This window comes from Limulus polyphemus, unplaced genomic scaffold (assembly GCF_000517525.1).
Source record: "Limulus polyphemus unplaced genomic scaffold, Limulus_polyphemus-2.1.2 Scaffold2429, whole genome shotgun sequence".
Classification (NCBI taxonomy): domain Eukaryota; kingdom Metazoa; phylum Arthropoda; class Merostomata; order Xiphosura; family Limulidae; genus Limulus; species Limulus polyphemus.
In genome coordinates this window covers 114,106-131,688 of record NW_013668039.1, presented here as the reverse complement: position 1 = coordinate 131,688, position 17,583 = coordinate 114,106, and the positions used below count along the sequence as shown (strand labels likewise).

Sequence of the window (17,583 nt, the reverse complement as noted above, 5' to 3'; positions counted from 1 at the left end):
GTCAATGTCCTCTTTAACACCTTCCACTATTTGCATACATTTTCCCATTAAGATGGTGTTGTAGCAAATGAAAAAAGATGGTAATCTGATGGTACCATATCTGGAGAATATGGTGGGTGGGGGAGAACTTCCCAACCCAACTCCATATTCTCGTGTTGTGTCAAACGTGCCACATGTGGACGTGCATTGTCATGGAGAAGAACACCACCTTTCTGATTGATGAGTGCAGGGCGTATCTGATCAAGAGCTTGATTTAAATGTTCCAATTGCTGACTATAGATCTCTGCCTTGAAAGTTCACTGTGGATTGGGGAATTTGAAATGAATTATTCCTTTGACATCCCACCAAATGCAAAGCATCATTTGCTGTGGATGGAGTCCAGGTTTTGGGGTCGGAAGTGGTTTTTGTCAAGGAATGAGGCATTGTTTTAATCGTTTAATATTTGCATATAGAATCCATTTTTCATCATCAGTGACAATTTTATCCAAAAATGGTTCACGAGCCAGAAGAGACGATGCAACATTCACACGCTGGTAACAATGAACATTGGAGAGTTCATGAGGCACCCAAACACCTTCTTTATGAAATTTTCCCATATTCCTTAGATGTTAACGCATCATTTCATGAGAGACATGTAATTTAAGGGCCATTTCACAAGTGTGTTGCCTTGGGTTTGACTCAACATGCATTTTCAGAGCATTAATATCAATTCCAACATGTCGGCCCCTGCCATCACAGTTTTTAAGGCAAAAGTCACTTGAACGAAATTTACTGAACCATCGTTGACACTTACGAACGTTCAAAACATTTCCGTAAACTTCTTTGATATTCTTTGTAGCTACAGAGGCATTGTTTCCATTCTTGTATTCAAACAGCATTACGTGTCGAATGCGTATCTCATCGTGTGCCATCACTATTAGGGATTAGAGTATACTAAACTTTACACATTATATAGGCTACACTAACGTGACGTTTAGGCCATTTGTTTAACTATTATACGTGAAGTACGTTTTTTGGGGGTGGTTTAAGAAAGTGTTCCAAAACGTGACACTAATTTCTTGACGACCTAATACGTAATTAAAATTTGTTTTGATGCTTGAAAATATTTGAAAAGAAAACAAGACACAGAAGATTAAAATATAAAAATACTATATTAGGCTACATATCTATTAGTATTTAATAGATTAATTAATGAATTATGATACAGTTATATCTAATTTTAGAGAATAATAATATTGTTGCTAGTGGCAGTCAAAATTCTGCTAGTGGAAAAAATAACAAGTGCCATCAAAAGTTAAGTTCATGACCTGAAAGAGTAATTTTTACATATACACTGAATATAATTCAGTTTTCGGCCTTTTCATCAAATGAGTAGACTAAGTTTAGACTTATTTAAATATTAATTTCATATAACTGTATTAATTTAGGAGGTATAAGTTATGTTATTATTTGATATAACAGGGATTATTTTATTAAGATGCTGCGATTATTATTCTAGGAGATTTAAATTGTATGTTGCATAATAATAGGAGGATTATTTTATTAAGATGTAGTAATTTGTATTGTTTAAATGTCATATGAATTTTGTCCTATTATGATGCACTTTATTTTCAATGTTCCAAAAATTTAATGCAATAGTAAGGGAATAGTTAAACTTCTTACATAGGTGAGTGATATCTTTCTTAATTATACAAATTTTAACATTCTTGTCAAAGTAATACAAGTCCCTTGCTTTTTCTTTTCTTTTTCCAACATTTACGAATTCCAGTTGCATTTTTTTTTATAGTTTATTGTAGAACTGGAATGGATCATTTAGCATCCCTTACTCCTACAGTAAATTATATGCTAAAATTATGACATTACATATAAGTATAAGAATAGGTGAAAGGACTTTGTTGGAATTATACTGAGTTCAACAACAAATATACAAGATAAATAATAAATACATATATATCTGTTAAATAAAATATAATAAAAAGATTAATAATAAAGTATCAAATTGAATTTCTGTTCAATAAAATCTTTCAAATGCAACTGTAGCTTTTTTTACCCCAAAACTTTGCCTTCAAAATAAGGGTGCATCTTATATTCCGAAACATGCGGTACTCTTGTATACCACATGTCATTTTCAAGGGTATGCTGTTGTACGTTGAAACTAGTTGGGGAATTACTTTATATTTGTGTTGTTTTTGTACTTAACTTGGGCATAAAAAGCTTAATATTTATAACATTTAATTAAAGCAAATTAAAAAAACAGAAGTCTTGTAGCTGGTATGATAGTAGAGATTTGTAAACACAATGTGTGTCTTCAGCATATATTATCAATATGTAATTCCCTTGCTTTTGTTTATAATTCTAGAAAGGCTTCTTCAAATTGCTATTTTAAAATATTTCTTTTTAATTTCAAAGTTTAATATCTGTTTTTTTATTAGGTTGAGAACGGTTCAGTAGTTAGTGTGCCAGACTAGTGAGCTGAGGTTCTGTAGTTTGGGTCTCATGACTGTTAAAACCAAATCATACTACTCACTTTGGGGCTGTAGGTGCATTAAAAGAATGATTGTCAAATCCCACTATTTGGTTTGAAAGGAGTAGCTTAAGAGTTGGTGGTGGATGGAGTTGACTAGCTGTCTTTTCTCTAGACTATCATTTCAAAATGTGTTGTTTTTTCCTGACAGAATTTGAGCATAAGTAATGGTTAATCTTAACATTTGTAGGTAACACAAAGTACTGCATAATTTGATTGACTGCTTTAATCATTTTGATTTCTGTGTAAATCTGTAAAATCTTACCACTTCTTCTGTAGAGGGGTCGTAACCTTGATACTGTTCTTTAATAGCTTGCTGGTGTTTCTTCCCAAGCAAGTGGCTCAACAAATAAACTTCGGAACCAATCTAAAAAAATAAAGTTAAAAGATGGAACTGAGTTTAAGGAATTTTTCCTACAAATATGGGATATTTATGTAAAAATCTATAAGTCATGTGGTCAGAAAAAATATTCTTTTTGTGTTTTTCTTATGCTCTTTACTTTATATATTGAATTGGGCTTGTTAAAATGCTTATTATTAATGTGTTACTATTCTGTAAAAGAGCAAAAATAATCTTTCCATAAATTGATGTAGTTCATTCATTAAAGAAGACACAAATATATTGAGCACATTCATATGGATAATTGTTTTAAAACTGTTTTAATAACAATTCACATATTCATTGTAAAGAAACACAAACTGATATGAAAAATTCATGAAATCCAAGTAGATAAAATGTGGTTTTAGTATATTTGAAAATTTTTTCCAACCAGTGATTTTTCAGAATACGTCTCTCATCACTCTTTTTCAGCTATATTATGGAAGAAATATAACAAATACACATAATGACTGGAAGTTTATTTGAATTTCCCTTAACAACTGATAAACTTTGTAAGCTTATCAATAAAAATAACTGAAAGCTTATCAGAAAAAATGTGTCTATAAATGTGACCACAAGTTCTCATGCTACAAAAACAACAACATGAAACTTAAAACATCTGTTACATATTTCAACATACGTTGATGAAAAACTGTTGCTTGTCACAACACAGCTACTTATATTACAAATAACCTTTCTGAGAAAAGCTTGCAGGGTGTTATGTTTTATGCTATGTGTTATGTTTCTAGGCTGAGAATAATTTTGCTGGGTGCCATGTTTCAAGGCTGAGAATAGTTTGCTGAATGCTATGTTTCTAGGCTGAGAATAGTTTGCTGAATGCTATGTTTCTAGGCTGAGAATAGTTTGCTGAATGCTATGTTTCTAGGCTGAGAAAAGCTTGCTGAATGCTATATTTGTAGGCTGAGAAAATCTTACTGGGAGATATATTTGTAGGCTGAGAAAATCTTGCTGGGAGATATATTTGTAGGCTGAGAAAATATTGCTGGGAGATATATTTGTAGGCTGAGAAAAGCTTGCTGAGTGTTATGTTTCTAAGCTGAGAAAAGCTTGCCGAGTGTTATGTTTCTAGACTGAGAAAAGGTTGCAGAGAGTTATGTTTCTACTCAGAGAAAAAATTGCTGGGCCTGGCATGGTGGTTAGAGTGCTCATCTCGTAAGGCTTATGTTACTAAGTGAGAGCAAAAAAGTTTGCCAGAGGCTAAAGTATCTCTCTTGATGATACCATTATATTACCCACAGGAACCCATTGATGTGTGTCGACATGAATAATAAATAGTAAAGAATATAAGAGAAAAATTAAACATTAAAAATAAACTATAAGTAAAGAGGTAAAGATGTGAAATTGTGCATTTGACCCCAAGAAAATATTCTAAGGTTTTTTTGATGAAGAGTTAAAAAGGTCCATATTTTTATTTCTTAAATTTAAACATTTCATTTGCACTGTATGTTGATGATAATAGCTACAATGAGCAATGTGGTAGAGAAAATGAAAACTACAATATAAACATTTGTGTTGAAAAAGTTTTGATGTTCATTTAGGTGGTTCTAGAAATTTTAATCAAATTTGAAAACTGTTTGACAAAAAAGTATATATATTTATCATAAAAATCACCTTGCATTTGAACTATTCAAATAACTATAATAAATAACAAATTCTTAGTAGAAGTAGTAGAAAAAATGCAATTAAACATCTTATTTTTCTCATACCACTAAGAAAGTTCCTGTCAAATTTCAAAATTTCATCCACCAGTTTTATTTTTGGAATGAAACATTACAAGAGTTATGTAATGTCCTTGCAAAGTAAGGAACTAGTAACCAAAGGATTAAGGAGAATCACTGTGCATGGAGGTTATGTTGTCCTCCTAGTAATGAAAGGCTTTTGTCTCATGATATCATGCACCAGTGCAGTACATGTTAAACTCATATATTTTAGGGAAGTACTAGCTTAAGGATAGTGGCATGCAACTTTCATAGGCAAACATGTGAGGGATGTTATAATTTCCCTATACTAAAAATGTATTTCCGATAGGTACTTCCCTCCTCTCACAAGATTAGTTATTTTTGTTCATTGCTGCCCTCTACAAGCAAACTTTTTATTACTCATGCCACAAGCCTTCTGCACCCTCCTATTGGAATCAAATGATTTCAAAGTGTCTCTCATGCAAATCATCATGCGTCACCTTTCCACCAATAGGAGAATAGTACATTCATGTGATGCATGTGACTCCCTCTATGCACCTCTACTGAACTATCACTTTGAAGTTTGGCAGACGATGGAAGCACTGGGAGTGGGGAGGAAGAATGGGAACTATGAGAGGAGGGAAGTACTTATCGGAAATAGATTTTAAATACAGGAAAAATTATAACATCCAATATGGTACTTACCTCCTATCACAAGGTTAGCTAGAATCCCACATTGATTAGGAGGGTGGAATGGTGTGAGGGAAGAACAGACATACCTCCCCAAAATCATCCAAAGGATACTTCTGTAGATGAGAGAGTCAGATTCGAAGAGAGTAACTGCACCACTTCTGATCCAAGTATACTCACTTTTGATTCAGGTATACTCTTCGGCCAATGTAGAATGTGTAAGAAAGCACAGCGGAAAATGAGAGAAGTACATCTAAGTGGGAGAAAATATGGTAGGAAAGTGATCCTAACCATGAAAAGATATAGTAACTCAGTCTCACAGTAAAAAAGTGGGTAAATGAAAATGTGTCCCATGGTGTAGAGTGGCTATGGCATGGCGGACCATACTTGGTAAGTCAACTACATCCAAAATTTCTCAGGGTACCGACATCTGCACGAGGGTAGGATGAGGATCATACCATCTTCACCTCAAACCCAAAAACTGGGAAATTGAGAACCACTCCAATTCCTGGGTATTACATAGGATTAGCTCTGAGCTATAGATCCAGGAATTTGACACCCAATACCAAAAGGAAGTCTGTCGCATGCAATCAACACCTGTAACAATGAAACAGGTCAGGACCATCCAAAAGGCAATAACATCCATGTAATATAAGAGAGCAAAGGATACAACTGGAACAATCCCACATATCCCTGCTGTGACCCACAACACAGAAGGAGGAAATCAAGGAAGGAATATAGACAACCCTAAACTTGTGTGAGGACTTATGTTGATTGGTTCACTTGAAATCCAAAACCAGCCTGTGGGATACTGCCATCCATGCAAGGGTAGGATGAGGGCTCCCAATCTGTCAGAATTTAAAATATATATTCTTCTTTTTGCCCATTGTCAAAATACAAAGGCTTTTAGTTATATCTCTTAATAATATAAATATATATATACTATGTTGTTGGGCTAAAGATTCTTCTACAGTAGGTATCTGTGACTTGTTAGTGATAAATTCAACTATGAATAAACAGCATGCACTTCATTTGTTTTCAAAATATTATATATATATTCATAACAAGTTAAACGTATGTACAACAAAGTCTTCACACTATAGAGATTATAGGCATATCATAAACACTATATATATAATTCTCGTCTTGTTGTCAAAAGTCCACTTAGACCTATTCAATTACTTTAGAATTTCAGTTGACAAGCCGAACTATCTTCTCTATTACTATCGCACTAGTATTTTGTGTGTGCACGATTCACTTACAATTGTGGCACGAGTTATTGTAATCATTTGGTCTTCTTTCTTCAAAATATTCTCTTTTCCTTTTGTCAAAGTGCACTCAGGCTGATTCAATTATTTCAGAACCATGCTTTGATGGAATAAATTATTTTTCTTAGTTCCATTTCTACTGTTAGTCTTACTCTAACATATTAAATGTTAGGCCTATCACTTCCACGGTAGTTAACTTCATACTGAACATTTTCTTTTGTAACTTTACTTTGTTCTACAATTATCTGTCTGCTATTTCTGCTCGTCTCATGCTATTCATATCTTTATCACTTAATCGTCTGCACACCTTCTATAATCTCAATGTCAATGTATTGCATGTGACGTTCAATAATCTCAACATCAATAAATGATTAACAAATCATCTGCTTTTAACCCTAAACAAAATCTAAACAAAAATAAAATATTCACTTACAAAAATAAATTAATAATATCTAAACTAAACAGTCTCTTATATCATGACACAATCAAAGGGGTTAACTGCATTTTGACGTCTCAATCTGTGGTATGGTTAATCGCAAATCAGAGGATATTACATTATCTCTACCAGCAGAATACCACTGTCTTACTCTGAACTGAATAGTTATAGCCATTGTATGTGGAACCCATTCAGGAGGGTGTCTTCATGGTCGCCCACCCTAGTAGCTGGGAACTGGTAAGTGGTAAGGACTCCCATACTCCATTAGAAGAGAGGAAGGTGAATATGTGGTGGAGAGTCCAGAGGAACGTCATCACCGAAGAGAGTGAATGGGTGACCATGAAACCCTATTTTGAAAAGCAGACTATACCGGTTTATTCAGTCGATACATGGCAGGGATGAGCAACTATTTCCTTCTGCTTTACCCATGAAATCTATGGGTGGTACAGTCTGGGACAGGCCAATTTATGAAGCAAATATCACAAGGTTATTCACCTACAAGCAATCTTGTGAAACACCCCATCTTAAAGGTGAGCATGCGAAGTAATGTAAAGGAAAATGCTACTCAGCATGGAATACAGTGCAGATTTAGAATTAAAGAATACCTGGTCAGGCACGACTCGCCACAGAGTGGGATCCATGTAATGGAGGGTAAAAGGGGAGAGATCTCTGGATGAAGAGGGTTGCCACGGGATGAGACGAGAATGGGAACCACTGAAGGAAGCCATGAGGACAATATAACAATGAAGGGCACGCACAGGATGTAGAAGTCTATCCTGACTGGGATGTGGGTAAAGATGATAAATAGAGGGAAGGGAAAGAGGCAAAAAGGAGGAATTACCCTCACAAGCTTCCAAGGTTTTGGGAAGGAAGGAATGATCCAGATAAAGGAGAAGATAGGTAGGGTGGTGTAATGTCGATGGTGAACAAGTCATGGTGACACCTACAGGCCAAAAGGAAATATGCCTTAAGGGACAGGTGAAACAAAGAAACAGGTTTGAGCTGAGGTAAAGTAAGGGAATGGAGGACCACATAGATGTCCTAATTTGGAAGAGCAAGTCACCAAGGAGGTAGATGAATATGGAAGGAATGGATTAACATGGAAAGGATGGGTGAGAGAAAAACCCTGCTGTAATGGGAAAGACGAAAGTAATGGGATAGAGCTGCCTGATAACCTGAAATCGAGAAGACCAAAGACCTTTAGTCGAAAAGCCACATGAGAAACTCTGATACACGAGCAGCAGGAAATCTGTGAGCCTGGGCCCATGTGCAAAAGACCTTCCACTTTCACTGATACACTTCTTTGGAGGAAGGATGGATGGATTGAGCCAATGGGAGAAACCAGATCTCTTCGCCAAGGACCTGACAAAAGCCAGGCGTGAAATGCGGCAGAACTAGTGACTGGGGTTGATGAAGGAGGTCGGGTAATAAGGGAAGTGGTACAAGAGGGAATAAATGTAGTTGGAGTAAACGACAAAACCATGGTTGGGTCGGCCAGTGGGGAGCGATCAGAAGGACCCAGCACAGAGTAGCATGGATAATGGAAACTACCCAATGTAGCAATCAGATAGGAGGATAAATATATAAGAATTTGTGTAACTGGGGTAAGAGGGGTAACTGGTGATTTAGGGCAGTGGTAAATGCATCAATATGAGGAAAACCCCACAGACTGCAAATCCACTGGAAAATGAGAGGATGAAGGGACCACTCTGTCAAGTAAATCTTGTCAGGGCGGGAAAGACGATCCGCCACAAGGCCACGTGGGCCCAATATAAGAGATCCAACATATGAAAATAGAGGGATCTCGACTGGGTGCCACCTTGGTGATTGATATGAGCCATCACTATTGAATTGTTGGAATGGATCATTACCAGACAATGTCTGGCGATGGGAAGAAAGATCCAAAGCCTGACGAATGGCTAGGGGTTCTGAGACATTGATATGTAAGGACCATTTGTCAACAGGCAATGACCTGAAGCCTTCCTGGTGATCGCCCTACACACTCCAGCCCTGAAAGGATACATCCATAAGCAGATGTAAATCTGGAAGAGAAAGTGGGACTTTTCCAATCACCAAAGGAGATTGTCTACAAAAGGAGGAGGAAGTGTTATGGCAGAAGGTGTAAACAGGCGATCAAAATCCTTATTAACCTGCTCAGGTTCCACAGGTTGAGGAAGAAGTGGGGCAATGTCTGGAGTTAGAGGTTAACCCATATAACATTCAATCTCGCTGCCAATAAACACAGACAAATCTCCTGACAGGTTGACAGCACCTGTAGCCTGTGGTAAATCACCTGTCGATTGTGAGACAACCAAAGTGGTGACATTAACTTCAAAATTAATGTTGTATCAGTTGACAAAAGCATTTTAAGTAAGAAATAAATGTGACTAGAACAAGGGTAATTGGACCTGAAAGCTTTTAAAAATAAAAAAAGAGGAAAAACTGATTAGGTGAAATTAAACCACTTTGAGAACTAATTCAATCTCAAACATTAATCAAGATCAAGGATGTCCAAGTGCAAATGCTGCTAAATGAGAAGTGATAGTTTGGTAGAGGCATATAGAGGGAGTCACATGCATGATGTGAGTGTACTATTCTCCAATTGGTGGAGAAGTGACAGCTGATGATTTGCATGAGAGACATATTGGAACCATTTGATTCCAATAGGGGGGGGGGAGGCTTGTGGCATGCGCAATACAAACTTTGCATATAGAGGGTAGCAATGAACGAGAATAGCTAATCTTGTGAGCGGAGGGGAGTACCATATCGGAAATAGCTATTCTGTGTACGGAGGTGAGGTATTGTCTCAGAACTAGATTATCACTGTATGTCTACAAACTTCACATTGAAACATAGCTAATACATAAAATTATAATACTGTATAAGTTTTAAGTTCTAAATTTCAAAAGGATATATGACAATATATTTCCAATTTTCACCTCTCTATATCACAATTCCTTTTTGGTCCATATTACCCAATTTAGATATTATTTTTATAGCTATTTGAACTTCTGAGTTTTAATGGAAATCATAAATTTATAGTATAGATATTGCTGAGATAAGACTAATTCTATAGCTTCCAAATATCTTGATTTACATGCTCACATGCCATGCTTTCCTATCATATACTATATCTAAAATTTGCTAATACATTTTTTATAACCAATGGAATGACATCTTTTGAATTATTAAGCCTAGATATTCAAAGTTGCTGTCACCATGTTCACCTTCTTCAAGTAAAGGAAATATTTTAACACACTTATAGCTTAGTTTGAAAGCCAGTGAAATTACACTACTCATAGGATATTGTATCCTTTGTGTGTGCTATTATTCTGTATTCCTACTTGAATACTTGAAAGCAGTAAAAATTCAGTAAAGTACTAAAGTACCAAAAATTAGGGCTCACTTTTATCAGGTCTTCAATTGTAAAAAAAATTCAAGACCAAAACCTAAGTACTAAAATTCTTGTTTGTTATGAATATTTTTTATCTATTGTTATAAAAGTAACTAAAATATAAAAATCAGAAGCTTGTTAAGTTAGGTAAGAATATATAAATGAAAAGAATGAAGTAAAAAATTTCTCAGCAATGTATGAACACAAGCTGCACATGCATTACATAATTCAATATTTTGTTTTACTGTAGCTTGATGTTTACAGCTTCTCTATGCATGTTAAGTAGTTATACAAAATGTAAAAAGCAATAAAACATTGAAATAGATAAAATCAGACAAAGTGTTACAAGCCTGAGGCGGTTTAGGATAAATAATCGTAATTTCTGTTAAAATCTGCAGTCATTCTAGAAAGAGAAAAGGGTAATTTAGAATATTTTTATATTTTTGTGGTGGTTACAAGGCCAGTCAAATAGACCAAACCTGTATAGTTCTTAGGGTAGAGAATAATGTATAAAATATATAAAATAGAGTTTTACTTAAAAAACAACAACGGATATTCATATCAGGAGGTTCTGGACATTATGTAAATGAAATTTGAATGCTGAGACAAAAAAGTTTTCAATTGTAACAGAACAATCACCTTGCACTCAAACTAGTCAGAGTATTATTCTGACTATGACTCCATACATTCAAAAACAAATCTTTAAGTAAAAATATGTAATTGAAAAATCAGAGTTTTTGTTCACAAACGACTTGCAATGTTTCCTGAAAGCTTGCTAAATTTCATGAAGATATACATTCTACATTAAAATTTATAGTATGTGTAGTTTCATAGTTACACAGTGGTGAATGTGAACTGAAATGAATGTGAACTCACACCTTGAGAGCATAACATAGAAACAAGGTTAAGCAAGTACAGACCTTTTTGAACTATCATTTTGATATGTAAACTTTGTCTAAACTAGGGGAACAATATAAGCTTATGACTATTTACATTATGTTTACAAGAATCTCAGCTAACAAAGAAGAATATCTGTATAAAAATTTACTAGAATATATCCTAAATATCTGTTCTTTGCCAATTAAGGAAATATGCCAATTCTTTTTAAGAATTCCTCCCTTCCAAAACATATAATTAAATGTTAAAACAGCCAAATTAAAATTAACTAACAAGGTTGTACTTTCAATTATCTCTATATGAACATGCCGTGACATATATACAACAAAGATGTTACTTAACACATAATGCCCAACTAAAATAAAACAAAAATTACATAAAATGTGTACATTTTGCAGGCACTACGAGATCGAAACTGTTACAAAACAAAATAAAATTACGAAATTAAAAGTCTACAATACTAAATTAAAATGGAACCAAATTTTATAAAAATCATGTACCAAATAAAACTACAAAAATAACTCAATTTAAAAAATAAAGCTGAATAAAATCAGGTACAGACTAATACAACCAGAAATGAGTTGTTGAGATAGAAGATACAGACTAGTTCAGCAAGAACTAGATTACTGATATACAGACTAATACAATCCAAAATGAGTTGTTGATAAACAAGATACATGCTACTAGATTCATAAATGAGTTACTGACATACAAGGTACTGACCAATACAAATGGGAATTAGGTTACTGTCAAAGAAGAGACAGACAAGTCCAGCCTGATCTAAGTTACTGACTTAGAAGATACAGACTAATCCAGTCAGAAATGAGTTGTTGACAAACAAGATACAGTCTAATACACTAAATAATAAGTTGTTGACATAAAAGATACAGATTATTCTAGCCAGAACTAAGTTATTGACATACAATATACAGATTGTTATCGATAGAAAAGATACAGACTAAAACAACCAGAGATCAGTTGTTGACATACAAGCTACAGACTATTAAAACAAGAAATGAGTTATTTACATACAAGATACAGAATAGTCCAGCCAAATCTAGGTTACTGATGTACAAGATACAGACTAATACAATCCAAAATGAGTTGTTGACATACAAGGTACTGACCAATACAATCGGGAATTAGGTTACTGTCATACAAGAGACAGACAAGTCCAGTTAGAACTGAGTTATTGACTTAGCAGATACAGACTAGTCCAGTCAGAACTAGGTTACTGACATACAAGATACAGACTATTGTAGCAAGAACTAGATTACTGAAATACATGATACAGACTAATATAATCAGAGATGAGTTATTGACAAAAAAGATACATACTAACACAATCAGAAATGAGTTGTTCACATACAAGATACAGACTATTGTAGCAAGAACTAGATTACTGACATACAAAATACAGAGTACTACAATCAAAGATGAGTTGTTGATATAAATGATACAGACTAATACATTTAGAAATTAATTGTTACATACAAGATACAGATTAATACACTAAGGAATGCCTTGTTGACATACAAGATACACATTAGTGTAGCCAGAACTAGGTTGCTGAAATACAAGATACAAAAATACAAGATACAACTAGAAATGAGTTGTTGAAATAGAAGATATAGACTAATACAATTAGAAATGAGTTGTTCACACACAAGATACTGAGTATTGTAGCAAGAACTAGATTACTGACATACAAGATACAGAGTAATACAATCAGAGACGAGTTGTTGATATACAAGGTACAGACTAGTCCAGTCTGAACTAGGTTACTGACATACAAGATACAGACTATTGTAGCAAGAACTAGATTACTGACATACAAGATACAGAGTAATACAATCAGAGAAGAGTTGTTGATATACAAGGTACAGACTAGTCCAGTCTGAACTAGGTTACTGACATACAATATATATATTATTAATGATAGAAAAGATACAGAATAAAACAACCAGAGATCAGTTGTTGACATACAAGCTACATACTATTAGCATCAGAAACGAGTTGTTGACATAAAAGGTACAGACTAATACATTTAGAAATGAGTTGTCAGATACAAGATACAGACTATTCTAGCTAGAACTAAGTTACTGACATACAAGATACAGATTAATAGACTAATAAATGAGTTGTTGACATACAAGATACAGAATAATACATTAAGGAATGCCTTGTTGACATTCAAGATGCAGAATAATCTAGCCAGAACCAAGTTACTGACATACAAGAAAGATACAAGTGTAGCCAGAACTAGGTTGCTGAAATACAAGATATAGACTAACAGAATCAGAAATGAGTTGTTGACATACAGGGTACAGACTAACAGAATCAGAAGTGAGTTGTTGATATAGAAGATACAGACTAATACAATCAGAAATGAGTTGTTGATATACAAGATAGAGACTAATAAAATCAGAAATGAGTTATTTACATACAAGACACAGAATAGTCCTGCCAAAACTAGGTTACTGACATACAAGATACAAACTAATACAATCCGAAATGAGCTTTTGACATACAAGGTACAGACTAATAGAATCGGGAATTAGGTTACTGTCATTCAAGAGACAGACTAGTTCAGTCAGAACTAGGTTACTGACATACAAGATAGAGACTAATACAATCAGAAATGAGTTGTTTACATACAAAATACAGACTATTGTAGCAAGAACTAGATTACTGACATACAAGATACAGACTAATGCAATCAGAGATCAGTTGCTGATATACAAGGTACTGACTAGTCCAGCTTGAACTAGGTTACTGACATACAGGCTACTGACTAATACAATCAGAAATGAGTTGTTGACAAACAAGATACAGACTAGCCCAGTGAGAACTAAGTTATTGACATACAATATACAGATTGTTACCAATAGAAAAGACACAGACTAAATCAACCAGAGATCAGTTATTGACATATAAGCTACAGACTATTAGCACCAAAAATGAGTTGTTTACATACAAGGTACAGACTAATACAATCAGAAATGAGTTGATGATATACAAGATACAGACTAATACAATCAGAAATGAGTTGTTGATATACAAGACAGACACTAATAAAATCAGAAATGAGTTGTTGATATACAAGACAGACACTAATAAAATCAGAAATGAGTTGATGATATACAAGATAGAGACTATTGGAGCGAGAACTATGTTACTGACATACAAGTACAAACATAAATGATTTGTTGACATACAAGGTACCGACTAATATAATCAGAAAAGATTGTTGACATTGAAGATACATACTAATACAATAGAAAAAAAGAGTTGTTGATATAGAAGATACAGACTAGTACAGCCAGATATCAGTTGTTGACATACAAGGTACAGAGCAGTCCAGCTATAACTGAGTTAGTGATATACAAGCTACAGACTAATACTATCAGAAATGACTTGTTGACATATAAGGTATATATTAATTCAATCAGAAATGAGTTGTTTATATACAAGATACAGATTAATGCACGGATAAATGTGTTGTTGACATACACGATACATTCTAGCTCAATCAGAAATGAGTTGTTGACACACAAGATACAGAATAAGAAAATGAGTTGTTGACATTCAAGATACAGACTAGTCTAGCAGCACTGAGTTACTGACATACAAGATAGAGACTAGTGTAGCCAGAACTAGGTTACTAAAATACAAGATATAGAGTAATAGAATCAGAAATGAGTTATTTACATACAAGATACAGACTAGTCTAGCAGCACTGAGTTACTGACATACAAGATAGAGACTAGTGTAGCCAGAACTAGGTTACTAAAATACAAGATATAGAGTAATAGAATCAGAAATGTGTTATTTACATACAAGATACAGACTAATACAATCAGAAATGAGTTGTTGACATAAAAAGTACAGACTAATGCAATCAGAAATGTGTTATTGTTATACAAGGTACAGACAAGTACAATCAGAAATGAGTTGTTGAGAAATAAGATACATACCAGTCCAGCCAAACTATGTTGGGAACATACAAGATAAGAGTATTCTAGCCAGAACTAAGTTATTGACATACAATATATATAGACTATTATGTTCATAAATGTGTTGTTAGATACACAAGGTACAGACTAGTCCAGCCAAACTATGTTGGGAACATACAAGATAAGAGTATTCTAGCCAGAACTAAGTTATTGACATACAATATATATAGACTATTATGTTCATAAATGTGTTGTTAGATACACAAGGTACAGCCTAGTTCAGTCTGAACTAGGTTATTGACATAGAAGATACAGACTAATACAACCAGGAATGAGTTGTTGACATACAAGATACAGACTAGTCCAGCCTGAACTATGTTAGGAACATACAAGATGGAGACTACTGCAGCCTGCAAGAGGTTATTGACATACAAGATACAGAGTAATCTAGCCAGAACTAGGTTATTGACATACGAGAAAGAGATGAATACAACTAGAAATGAGTTGTTGAAATACAAGATACAGACTGGTGCAGCCATATCTAATTTATTGACATACCAGATATAGACTATTCCAGCCAAACTATATTATCAACATATAAGATACAGAATAGTCGAGCAAGAACTGAACTGGCATCATATAAAATACAGATGAATCCAGCCAAACTACACTGCTAATATATAAGATACAGAACTGTCAAGGGAAGAACTGAGCTGCCAACATATAAAATACAGAAAAATCCAGTCAAAACTAAGTTGCTTACTAATTGAATGCATATATCAAGGTTAAACCTAGCCATATTTGACAAACTTTCATTCTGTAAGTGTTTTGTTGTGACTTTTCTTGCTTTTGACATATAATGCTTTAATGAACTGCTGAAATACAAATTCATGTGCATCAACTATTTCAGAAAATAGCTACTTAACAGCCCACACATAACATTCAATTGGAACTGTAGTCAGTGTGGTATGTTATTGTGATACATGGTGCTTATTGTCCATTATTTACCTCAACTAATTTAATATTTTATGTCTATAAAAATATAGTCTAGTTGTTGTTTTAAAGAACAACTTGAGCAAGTGAACTTCTCCCATGTCAATACAGTTCAATGACATTTTGGAAATTCAAAAATAGATTAAGACACACATTTTTTTGCTATAATTTACAATGTTGTCAATGATGATAAAAAAAAACAATCATAAAGTTGGTTGAAAAGGCTAAGTCTGACATATCCAATTACTTTACACATCACGAAATGGTTTTGATCTGCAACACGTTGAGAGAGCTATAATTCAGAATGAAAAACAAGTTCACTCTTTTGTTTCTTTGTAGCTATTTCTTTTATTAAAGGATTAAGGGAAAAAAAGTGTTATCTTACCAACACATTACATAAAATACACATTTTTTTCACTTCATAAGGCACAAGTCGTGGCACATCATCATTTACAGAAGAATATCGTCGAACACTAAGTTCAAAAGCCTTCTGTCGTATCTGTTCCATGTTTTCCTCATGACGACGGGCACTTTCTTCTTGCTAAATATGAATTCATTCGACACCATATATAATGCTGTAATGTACAGTTTAAACACAAGACTGAAAAATTCTTAGTAATTTTCAAATAAGTAGACAGGGGCAAATAAAAGAAAAATAATTTTTATACAGAAAGATCTAATATTATCTGAAATTAGTAATTTCATTTAATATCAAGAGAAAATTCATGCATCATTCTTTCTTTGACAAACTTCTTCAAAATTTCTTGTTTTATAAACATAACTATATATTTTCCAAACAGAACAAGAAAATTATAGGAAATATTTTACTACAATCATCAGGTCAAATAGAATTTTGGGAACTAATGATGGCTTCTTTGAAATAATCATTATAGCAGAACATAAAATACAATATTTAGTACGAAACTGAATGTTTCAGTCAAGTAGCCATTTTTAAAGCTGTAAACTTTTTCTAAAATACTTACTAATGAGAACTTTTACTATTGATGTGGAAAAATTACAAAAATGAATCTCAATGAAACATGCACTATAAGTCTTTAGCTTAATTTATTTTCATTATTCAAAAATTTTACCTTTTGCTGAATTTTCTTCTGTAGTCCTTCTACTACAGCCTGTTGGGCTGCACTTAGTGCTTGTAACCTCAGTTCTCTGTCTCTAAAAATAAGACAGTAAATATTTAATAATATAACAGTTTAAGTTACAGTATTTATTTGAAAAAATTAACAATTAGAATCCACCAGCAATTTAATAACTTACTAGACCACCTGTGACCTGTTCAGAGGTTATGAAGAATTCAAGCTAATTTCAATATTGCACTAAAATGATGG

General features: G+C 33.8%; 1 protein-coding gene across 7 annotated transcripts in view; it reads right to left on the bottom strand.

Moving 5' to 3' along the window:
• LOC106466931 overlaps positions 1 to 17,583 on the bottom strand; it is a 166,652-nt gene that overhangs the window by 40,004 nt on the left and 109,065 nt on the right. For all 7 annotated transcript variants that reach the window (XM_022395025.1, XM_013927249.2, XM_022395027.1 and 4 more), the window contains 3 exons: positions 17,329 to 17,410; positions 16,623 to 16,778; positions 2,790 to 2,891 (listed from right to left, as the gene is read on the bottom strand). In XM_022395025.1, coding sequence (XP_022250733.1) covers positions 2,790 to 2,891; positions 16,623 to 16,778; positions 17,329 to 17,410 — 340 coding nt within the window. The remainder of the gene's footprint in view (positions 1 to 2,789; positions 2,892 to 16,622; positions 16,779 to 17,328; positions 17,411 to 17,583) is intronic.